This window comes from Microcebus murinus, chromosome 1 (assembly GCF_040939455.1).
Source record: "Microcebus murinus isolate Inina chromosome 1, M.murinus_Inina_mat1.0, whole genome shotgun sequence".
Classification (NCBI taxonomy): Eukaryota; Metazoa; Chordata; class Mammalia; order Primates; family Cheirogaleidae; genus Microcebus; species Microcebus murinus.
Window position 1 is genome coordinate 102571341 of NC_134104.1, and position 12382 is coordinate 102583722.

General features: G+C 33.4%; 1 protein-coding gene across 1 annotated transcript in view; it reads right to left on the bottom strand.

Moving 5' to 3' along the window:
• LEKR1 (leucine, glutamate and lysine rich 1) overlaps positions 1-12382 on the bottom strand; it is a 185005-nt gene that overhangs the window by 164740 nt on the left and 7883 nt on the right. The window contains exon 3 of the mRNA XM_076004425.1: positions 3148-3362. Within this exon, the coding sequence (XP_075860540.1) occupies positions 3148-3362 (215 nt within the window). The remainder of the gene's footprint in view (positions 1-3147; positions 3363-12382) is intronic.

The window sequence follows — 12382 nt, forward strand, 5'->3', positions numbered from 1 at the left end:
CTCGAACTCCCAAAGTACTCAGATGACAGGTATGAGCCACTGTACCCAGCCAATTTTGGTAGTTTCAGGTACCTAATATTTTTTTTAAAGACAAGGTCTTGCTCTGTTGCTCAGGCTAGAGTACAGTGGCATGATCACAGCTCATACAACCTAAAACTCTTAGGCTCAAGCTATCTTCCTGCCTCAACCTCCCAAGTAGCTGGGACTACAGGCCGTGCCACCACACCTGGCTCATTTTTTGTATTTTTTGTAGAGATGGGATCTTGCCCTATTGCTCAGGCTGGTCTCAAACTCCTGTGGCCTCAAGCAATCCTCTTCCATCGGCCTCTCCAAGTGCTAGGATTACAGACAGGAGTTACCGTACCACACCCAGCTGCTAACATTTTTTTTTTTTTTTTTTTTTTTTTGAGACAGAGTCTCACTATGTTGCCCAGGCTAGAGTGAGTGCCCTGGCGTCAGCCTAGCTCACAGCAACCTCAAACTCCTGGCTCAAGCAATCCTCCTGCCTCAGCCTCCCAAGTAGCTGGGACTACAGGCATTCGCCACCATGCCCGGCTAATTTTTTGTATATATTAGTTGGCCAATTAATTTCTTTCTATTTATAGTAGAGACGGGGTCTCGCTGTTGCTCAGGCTGGTTTCGAACTCCTGACCTCGAGCAATCCGCCCGCCTCGGCATCCAAGAGAGCTAGGATTACAGGTGTGAGCCACCGCGCCCGGCCCTAACATTTATTTTTAAATGGCTTTGAATTTTTAGATTTATAGTCTAAGTCTTTCGTGTTTTGAAAAGGATGCCAAGACATTAAAATTAGTGGGTGATTTTACATGATTGAAATTGGAATAAAATTAAAGAATGGGTTCCTAATGCTGTAGGATCTAATCAGCAATTTAGTCGGCCTAAAGACACTTCAATGAGCCTATACAGACACTTCCAATAGAAGGGTTTTTGCTGGTGTTTTATGATTTTTCCTTTTTCCTATGAATGAAAATTTGTAGATTTCAAGTAACAGTAAATATTAGTAGACCTTGAGCTAATGAATTTAATGAATATCATATGTATGTAAAAGAAACTTTCTTAAACCTCTTAGAATTTTTATTTAATTTTATATAAAAGTATGTAATTACATTAAATGCCAGTTGAGCCCGATTTCTTAGTCCTTTATGCAGAAAATTTTTTCTCATAGTTTCTTCAGTTTCAAATTTGAATAATAAGGTAATTTATAATATTTGCCTGGAAAAATTAAAAAATTTGAAGTATTGTTTAAAATTTTTAATTTAGAGGACTTTTGCCTGTCAGGGATTCTTTTGTTTATTGTTATTCACATTCTACATTCTTTAATAACATGTTGTATTATATACAAATAATACTAAACACATGAAGTAAAAGAAATATATAGAATAAAAGCCAAAAAAGTCCCTTTATACCCTACTGATTGTCATCTTCTTACTGGCTATAATACCACTTTCAATGGTTCAGTGTGTATCTTGCTAGATCTTTCATTATACTGTTACATTTATTATATATGGATTTTCTTATTCTTTATCTTTTAAAAGGGTAGTTTTTAACATGAGCAATATATTAAATATATTGTTCCATGACTTACGTTTGCCACTTAATGATATATATCATTATCACTTAATATATATAGGAAATTGTTTAATTTGCCACTTAATAATACATATCATATATCACTTAATATATATATATATAGGAAATTGTTCCATTAATGCATATAGATCCACCTTGTTCTTAACTACAGCAATGTCTTCCTTACTAAGAGTATGCCATAATTTAATCATTTTTCTTTTCAACATTTATAATATTTCCAATTCATATTATTACATACTGTATTTATATGTATATTCTTACAGTATTTATATGTATATTCTTACAGTATTTATATGTATATTCTTTTTTTTATATGTATATTCTTGTGAACATATGTTTTACTATAGGATAAATTCCTAAAAGTGAAATTGCTGAAAGTAAGCAAATACCAATATAAAATCTTGATAGGTATTATACCAAAATTGTCTTTTGAGAAGATAGTATTTTTATTTTTCCAGTAGTTTATGAAGTGGTCATTTTTCTACATTTTGTTAATATTGGAATCTTCTTAATTTTTCTCAATCTCTTGAGTGAAAAAAAAACGTTGCTTAATGGTTATCTAATTTGTATTTCTATTTTGCTCGTGAGGCTGAACATTTTTTCATGTTTATTAGACATTTATATTTCTTCCTATATTGATTACCTACATACATATATTGCCCAGGTTTAATGGGTTATTTATTTTATTTGTAGGAATTTTTAATATAATTTTGGCATTATACTTTGTTTATATCTGTTGTGAATATTTTCTCATGGTTGCTTATCTTTTTTACTTTATTATATTTTTTGTACTCCTTCTCTCTATATATTTTTAAATAATATTCTATTTAAATAATATTCTAAGTTCTTTGGGTTGCAAATGACAGAAACTTACTCTAACACTAACATTAATAAAAAAAGGAATTTATTGGAAGAGTATGAGGTGGTAGCTAATTGAAAGAAAAAAAACCTTAAGTACCCTGGCTTTGAAAATGGATAAGAAACAGAGCTTAGGGCTCTGGGGAAGTCTCTTTGGGATGAATTAGCTCAACATTTTCTTCCTTATATCATTTCCTTTAAGATTCAAATCCCAGAAGAGAGAGTCTCACTGGCATCATTTCAGTTACATGACTACCCTCTACCTGTACCTCCTTAGCCTGAGGAAAAGGGTCATGTCACTCAGATCATGTCACTCCATTCCAGGCTAGGTGACAGAGTGAGATCTTGTCTCTTTAAAAAAAAAAATTCACCTGATTTTAAAAGACAAATATTTCTATTAATAATAAGTAAGGTATCTGGGGGTAAATTTGATCCATCTCAATTTATAGTTATTGAATTAATTGGTTTCTAATTATTCAGACAGTAAACATATACCTCAAAAGAATGCTTGACTATAATTAATAATTATGTTTAAAATCATTAATATAATGAATAAATGAACTTAAATGTATTAAAGAAATTATACCTGATATAGAGAAATTCTAGAAAATCATACAATGTCTGTTTTCTGTAGTTTTCTTTCAAACTAAATAAATGATAGAAAAGAAAAACATACTCCACCTTTGTGTTTTGGATTCACTGTTAATTTTGTACTGTTCAAAATCTTGGCTAAGAGACTGTAGTTTTTCTTGAAGTATCTTTTCACGTTCTATACTTCCTTGATAAAATTTCATCTCTTTTTCCATTGCTTTTACTTTTTCTTCCATAGCCTTAAATTCATGCAGAATTAGATAGCTGACTCCACAATACTTACAAACTTTTTCTTCAGGTGACATCTAGGAAATAGAACATACATTTACTACAACGATATTTTTGAAAATCTGAAAAATAAAGCTCAACAGAAAATGTTATTGCAACCATGCTGGTCAAATGAAGTGAATATATAGTGTACTATGCCATGGAGCAATAATTATGACATTGCCTACATCTGCATAAAATTTTTTAAATTGGCATATTGACTCTGACACAAAATCTTAGGAGACTATTCAGAGTAATTATTTCTCCATGGTATCTCTAAGAAAGATTTACTCTTGAAATATTTTCCAGAAAATAAAACTTAAAATGGTGAAAATATCTTTACAATTCTTGTTTTAAGATCAGTTTTCCATGAAGTGGAAGGAAATCTCTGTCTTTTCATTGCCAGCTGTCTGTGATCCTGGAAATGCCTCTTGGCCTTTTCAGATCTTATTTTCCTCTTTTGTACAATTATGGCATTGGACCAAATGAACTCTAAGTTCCTGTTCGGTTTCAGCATTTATGATTTTTATAGAACTTAACATTCTGTCATAAACCTACAAATAGGAAAAACACTTTGAACCTTATCTCATCTTCCTAAATCAGTTCTTTCTCTTAGTACATATGTTTATACCCATTTTATGGATTAGTTTTTAAAACCTGAGACTATTGAAGTTAAATAAGCTGCTGATATGTGGAGAAGTTGGGACTAAAAACCAGGTCTATTTTAAACCAGCACCTATGCCTTTAACCATTTGTGTTATATTTATCTACCCAGGTGTAGGTCAGCTAAACCTTCTTATTTTCTTCAGTTAAAGTGGCCAGCATATGGGCAGTGAAAAATGGAATTTCAGCAAAGTCAAGCGAGAGAGATAATTCATTTTTCTTTCTTAAGTAACCTCTGCTCGTTTTGCTATTCACAAAGGATAAGAGACAGCTTCATAAGATACTTGCTCCAGGGCACTAAATTGAAATCAATGCTTATGTTATTCAAGGAGTATTTACTCTTAATACAATCTTCCTTGAGACTGTAAAAACTGCTCCTGTAACTAACAGTGGTTGCCACCATATCTGCCTATCAATGCCATTACACAAATGTTGGCTAGAAGAAATAAATTTTTATAAAGTAAAATTTAGCTCATTTAAACTTTAATAATAAAAATTCTAAATTAAAAACCATAATACAACACCATGGGATATAGATGAATGGCTATATCAATCATCTAATTGCCACTGATATCAAATTTATAGGTTCATAAAATATGAGGTTTGAAAGAAATCATAAAGAGCACCTGGTTCAAGTTCTAGATGGGTTCATTGAGTTTATTCCAACCTAGACATGTTATTGTTTAGCCTCTATTTTAACATCCCAACTGCTGGAAACTAGTTTCTAAAGCAGCCTGTTCCACCTCTGCCACTTTTGTCTCTCAGGAAATTCTTTCTCACACTTATCCCAAATCTGTCTCCCTGGAGCATCCATTGGTCCTAGTCCTTAGTAACCACATGGACCAACCCCCAGGCCTCTCTCCCACAGAAGTTTTTTTAACATTTAAAGACAGCCATCTGGAACAATCCATGTCTTCTCTTCTCCAGGTCAACACTTCCAATTCCTTCAGCTTAGTTTCTTCCTCATTCTAGATTTCTCTGAACTTATTCCAGTGTTCAATATATGTTTCAAAGTAGGGTGCCCAGAATAGAATAGTTCAACTTGGTTGGTCTCACTAAAACAGAGTAAGAGAAGACTCAAACTTCTCACATTCTATCTCATTAATAATATCATTAATAACAGTAATATCATCTAATGCAAACTTAGATCACATTGGTCTTTTGTATTTTTAGCAATTATATACTATAACTGGCTTTTATGTTAAATAAAAAAATATTACAGTGAAAACCCACGTTTCATTATACTGAATATACCAAGCATTCCCTTTTCACCTATTTCCTCCTTTTAAAGAATCCACTTTCCAGAGGCCTGGCTGCTGCTGTTTGGTGACTATGACTTCCTCTACCCATCTATCCTAGCCATGGCTGATTAGTGGCCCAGGATTCAGTATTGGACACAGAAGCACCAAGCCCTAAACTGAGATGAGACAACTAGGCCTGTAAATGTTGAAGATCCAGGTATTTAGGTCACTTTTGAGGCAGCCATAAGAGAAAAGGGTTATGTACAAGATACAGAGTAAGCCACATTACTGGACTGAGAGAGAAAAATGAGTAGACATACAGAAAGAATCTGAGACAAAGACACTGTGGCTCCAGAGAGAGAAAGAGAGAAAAAAAATGGAATCAGTCACTATCTTATACCTGATGACCTTCCAGTTCCTCACTTCAGTCCCTCTTAAGATCTAGCTGCCTTGATTGTCCTTTAGGATCCATGCCCAATCTTCCTCTACTATTTTCTCTCTTCTCCTTTAAGCTACCCATTCCTTGAAACCAATACTTTTCAATTTATTATGTAAGCATTTGGCTTTTCAGATCCAAGTGCAGAACTATAATATAAATGTAAATATATATATATATGTCTTAGGCTCTGCCTTTAGCTACTACTTTTTGTATCCAGGAAATTCTAAGCTTTGTGTCTTTTGCAAATTTGATCCTTATAAGCCATTTTATCCATCTAACTCATTGATTTTAAAATGTTGAATATGACAAAGTTGAGGACGGATCTCCACAGCATGTCATATCACCTTGGTTGATACTAATTCATTACTCAGTATATTTCAGGTACAACTCTTCTTCTTGATATTAAACTATCCAATTATCTTTGTAACTAGCCTATATTTATTTATACTACCTTCAGGAATATTATGACATGCTTTGTCAAATGCTTTTATAAAGTCCATATACTCTATGCCTAATCAGTTCCTGGGTCTAGTAACCCTATACAAAATGAACTGGCAAGGCCTACATGCCAGCTCTCAGTGAACATAAAATTGGCCCAAGGGCTACTGTTTTCTCTAATATATCCTCACAAACCACCCTTTAATAACATATTATAAAATCTTGTCAAGGATTAAAATAAAGCTCACAGATTGTAATTTACAGGTATTTTACACATAGAAAGGCATTTTTACATTATCCTCTTACTTTCTACATGTCTTCAAAGATAACCAAGAGTGGTTCAGCAATCCCATTCATAGATACTATCCACCCCCAGAAATATAATTTACTCAGGTCAAGAGACTTGAACTAATTCAGAACAGATGGGTATTTTCTTAAAATCTCATCTTGAGTTTGGATTCCTTCCTGTTAATTTGAAAAGCATATTGCTTACTCCAAGACATTTTCATCCTTAACTTTTGCTTATTAATCATAGTTTTTTCCCTTCTCCTGGTAAAGTACACTATTCTTATTATAAAGAAAACTCTTGATGAGTATATACTATTTGCAGCCTGATGCACAAAACAGAACTAGTATAAACTTCATATTGTAAAAGCTATTAGAATGTTATTTCATCATAGCAAGGGAGGAGGAAAAGCTGAAATAAGTGAAGCAATACATTTTAGAGAGTAGGTTTTCTAGAAGTTAAGCAAAGAAAGAGAAAACATGATATTCTTTATGATCTAGAAAACAAGATAATAAAATTATAAAATAATTGCCACAAGAGCTGTCTCTTGACTTCACCTAGTACAGTCTGAATCACTAAGGGATCTGTTAAATAAGTATATTGCACAAAAGTGTTCAATGCTATTAAATTGTAAATAATTTCCGTAAGCAAACTACACCAGAAAAAATGTAATAACCCTTTCAAATTTAGTGTCTATATATACTAATAAGGGCATTTTTTTGAAACTTGAGAAAATATGAAATACTGTAATTATGTTCCCAAACGAAGTAAGTAAAAGTTATCTGGTTTTTTGTGAAATATAATTTATGCTTCATTCTTATAACTTGTGTTATATCATCTTCTCATTTTGAAAGTAAAATAATGACATGCTGTCATTCTTGACAAAAGGGCTATCATTAGCAGGGTGTTTTTGCTTTCTATGAGATTCACTTTGGAGGAGACATTAACAATTGGAGTATATTAAACAAATGTAGAACCATTTGAAAATACATTACAAAACAAACTTCTCAAATGTGATGTTTATACTTTTAAAATTATAGTTATTTAATATCAAAATGATAGAAATTTTTAAAAAAATTTAAATTAGGCCTCAGATCCTTTTCAGAGTTCCTGCCTATACTTTAACTAGAAAAGGCACTCGGTATCCTCCTGCTGCCCAACTGTGGCATTTCTCTGCTCCAAAATTGTTCCTCTTTCTTTTCCACCCATCCCATGCTTTTTGTGCTTAGACAAGGAGAAAAGAAATAAACTAGTCCACAAAGGTAAGAGTAACAGCAGTATAAAATGTTAATCCTTCTAAGAGATTTTTACATGAAAAAAGATGCCTTTACTCAAAACAATGAGTGTCTAAGTAAATTTCATTCAGATAAGGAGAAATATTTTGAGGTAGGACAGTGGACATTTCAAGTTGTTAGTCACACAGACCACCTGACCACTTCATAAGGCCATCAGTACCCTTTCTCATCATTAAGTCAACTTGCTGCTCTATAATTTAAAAATTAATTTGGTAAAGGGCATCTCCTAAAACACCTACGGCTACATTGTACCTAGTAGTAAAAGACTAAGTGCTTTTTCCTTAAGGCTAAGAAAAAGGCAAGGATGTCTACTCTCACTGCCCTTATTCAACATAATGCTGGAATATCTAACCAGAGCAATAAGGGAAGAAGAGAAAATATTACAAAAGTTATGCATATTAGAAGGAAGAAATAAAACTGCACCTATTTGAGATGACATAATTATCTACATAGAAAACCAAGAAGTCTATAATAAAACTCCTAGAACTAATAAGTTCAGTAAGGTTGCATGATATAAGATACACATAGAAAAATAAACTATAATCAACTGTATTTCTATATACTCCCAGTGAGCACATGAACGCTGAAATTAAAAATGCCAAAAAAAAACCCCAATACTAATTACAATTGATCAAAAAAAAATTAAGTCCTTAAGTATAGATATAATAAAACATGTACAGGATTTGTATGCTGAAAGCTACAAAATGCTGATGAAATACACTGAAGAAGATCTAAATAAATGGAAAGACATACTATGTTTATGGTTTGAAAGACTGAAAATAGTAAAGATATCAATCCTCCCTAAATTGGGATATTGCAATTCCTACAAACTCCCAGCAAGATATTTTATATGGACAGGATTATTCTCAAATTTATATATAATAGAAAGCCAAAGTAACTAGAATAGCTAAAATAATCCTGAAAAGGGAGGATAAAGTGGGAAGAATCTACCTCATTTCAAGACATACTGTATTACTATAGTAATCAAGATTGGAAGGCACTGGTAGAAGGACAGATACATCGATCAATACAAGAGAATAAAGAACCCAGAAATAGACCTATGTAAATATGCCAAACTGCTTATTTTGAAAAAGATGTAAAAACCATTTAATGAAGAAAAGACAGCCTTTTCAACAAATGGTGCTGGTACAATTGGATATCCACAGGTTAAAAAAAAAAAGAACCTCAACCTAAACTTCACACTTTATATAATCATGTATTTAAATGCAAAACATAAAAATATGATTTAAAAAAATGACAATCTTCAGGATCTGTGCCAGTATTTTTTTTTTTTTTTTGAGACAGAGTCTCACCCTGTTGCCCAGAATAGAGTGCCATGGCATCAGCCTGGCTCACAGCAACCTCAAACTCCTGGGCTCAAGCAATCCTCTACCTCAGCCTCCCAAGTAGCTGGGACTACAGGGCTGCGCCACCATGCCCGGCTAATATTTTCTATATATTTTTAGTTGTATAGCTAATTTCTTTCTATTTTTTTAGTAGAGACGGGGTCCCGCTCTTGCTCAGGCCGGTCTCAAACACCTAAGTTCAAACAATCCGCCCGCCTCGGCCTCCCAGAGTACTAGGATTACAGGTGTGAGCCACCGCACCTGACCACGCCAGTATTTCTTATACTTCATACCAAAAACAGGATTTATAAATGGAAAATTTAATACCTAGATTTCATCAAAATTAAAAACTTTTGCTCTGCGAAAGACCCTGTGAAGAGAATGAAAAGACAAGCCACAGACTAGGAGAAAATATCTGCAAATCACGTATCTGATCTAGATTATAAATAATTCTCAAAACTCAACAATAAAAAAAAAATTAGTAAATGGGCAAAAGACATGGAGACATTTCACCTAAGAGGATATACAGATGCCAACTAAGCTCATGATAAGCACATGAAAAGATATTCAACATGATAAGCCATTAAGAAAATGCAAATTCAAACCACAAAGAGATATCACTTCACACCAGTGATAATATCAAATGCTGATAAAGATGTAGAGAAACTGGATCACTCATATGTTACAGGTGAGAATGTAAAATGGTACAGTCACTCTGGAAAACAGTTTAGCAGTATCTTAAAAAACTAAACACGCAATTACCATAAAACCTAGCTATTGTACTCATGGGCAATTATCCCAGGAAAATGAAAACATATGTTCACATAAACGAATGTTTATAGCAGCTTCATATGTAACACCCCAAAACTGGATAAAACCCAGATGCCCTTCAACAGGTAGGTGAATGATTACATAACTAGTATATTCATACCATGAAATACTACTCAGCAATAAGAAGTAATAAATTATTGATACACACAATAACTTGATTAAAGCTTCAGAGAATTACAGAGTGAAAATAGCTAATCTGAAAAGGTTACGTACTACATGATTTCATTTATATAACATTCTTGAAATAATAAAATTATTGGAGGCCAGATCAAAGTCATGGATTGGGAAGAGGGAAGAGATTGGGGAAGTTAAGGTGAATATGGTTATAACAGGGCAACATGAGGAATCCTTGTTGTGATGGAACTGTTCTGTATCTTGACTGTATCAATTGTCAAATATCCTGGTTATGATATTATACTTTAATTTTACTAGATGTTATCATTGGGTGAAGCTGGGTGAAGAATACACAGGATTTTGTGGTGTTATTTCTTACAACCACATGTGAATCTACAATATCTCAAAATAATAAGTTTAATTTTAAAATAAAAGTAAAAATCAATCTGTCACTAAAATATTAGAGATAAATCTATAAAGATATTTTATTGAGCAATATCAGAAATGCTGGCTTTATAATATATAAATTATATATGATACACCTATGTCTATCTAAATATACTTCCAAATTATATTTTCTCCAATATCTATCTTCCCACTGGGAAACTTCACCTTAGTAAACTTTATGACCTTCTATGGCTAGTTAGCCAAAGTATTTTTGACTGGAAATTGACAAATTCAGATTTTTTTCAAGATTCACAGTAATATTTTTAAGAAACCATTTTTCCTAATGAACTACCTTAGGCCACAATAATAAGTGAATAGTCTCTCCAAAAATTATACTGCTTCCTATTCCTTTTGTCATAAAGTTTTAAAATTGCAATTGCTTAAAAATACACTACACATACACATGCACAAACACATCACAACTTTCCCAGGATGCTAGGTCTGACATTTCTAAGACCATTTTCTTTTCCTTTCCTTCTACTTTAACTCAACACAAAATCTGAACCTAGCCACAGTGGCCCAAAATGACCTGGGAAATTAAGGTTTTTTTTCTTGTTTTTTTTCCTGGCAATGACAATCTGTGCTTGGAAATATAAAACTGTTATTGTGAATAAATTTCAAAGATCCAAAGTACTAAAATTACTTTACTGAAACAGGACAAAATGAGCTGTTACTGCTGGGGAAAGGGATTGTTACCCCAGAAAGAACACTGTGCTCTCCAGCCCTTGCATAGCCACTTCTGTTTTGTAAAAATAAACAACTGATCTCTTTATTTTACTTTGTGTCCTGTGTTAATAAAGACCTCCTGAAGCTAAAATCCTATTACAAGTATTCATTTTGTCACCATTTTAAAAAACAAGAGAGATCAGTTTCACTTTTGCAAACTGATTTTTTCCACTCACTTGTTGCTGTTGTTTTGACTTCTGCATATGTCCTCTAGCAAAAACAGCAAAAGGAAAATTATTCATTGCTCTTTTCTAAAAAGAGGAGTCCATATGTCTCTAAAATGGATTGACATTCATGAGGGGAAGAGATATACAATTATAGTATTACTTTCCTGATCTTTATATAAGTGTTGTTTCAGTTTTAAATTGTGGCAATAAAACCCTAAACCCAGAACTGTACTATCATTACAAATGCATTCTGCTTTCAGAATACTGGATGAAAACTGAGGACAGAGACAGGTAGGAGTCAGCTCAGCCAAGAGGGCAAGCAGATTTAGAGATATGGTCCAGGTATATACAGGAGTAAAGTGTTGAGTCCAGCAGTAGACAAAGGGGACAAATAGGATCTTGCTGGCCAGCCCATGAGTCTTTTTCACATGTTCTGCCACTTAAGGAGATGGAAGTCTGAGAAGTGTTCCATGCTCAGTCAGAAACTCTGATAAAAAGCAAAATGACCTGGGAATGAGAGTCAATGATTATTTTATTCCTTTTTCCCTAAGATTCCCTGAGGAGATGAGAACATGGAAGGACGATTTAAATCTTAGCCTTTTAATCAAGGCAATAGATTCTCTAACTATAGCTTATTGTCACTGTCCTTCTTCTCCACACTTTTTCTTCTGTGGCCATCTTCCCCATCACCTTTACATTTTCTTAGAACTCTCCTTTTCTACTTTTGCTCATTTTGCTATTAATAGTACAGTGTAGTACAGTCATTTTCATGTTCTAATTTATCAACCATCCATTTCCATATCATATAGCAAAAGTACAGAAAGAAATAAATAGGAAAGGTTCTCCCCTCACCTTTTTTCCCCTGATTTTTATATTACCCTTCCTTGCCTTTGCAGGGAAAAAAAAGAAACACAGCAGGGACTTCTCTAGAAAGAGAAGCCAGCATAAAAAGTAACACATAAAGTTAACAGAAGAAGGGGAAAAAAAGCCTTTGAAAGACTTCTGTCACTGCACGCTGATCCACCCACCTCAAGTCCTTTTTTCCTCCAACAAAGAAACAGAACA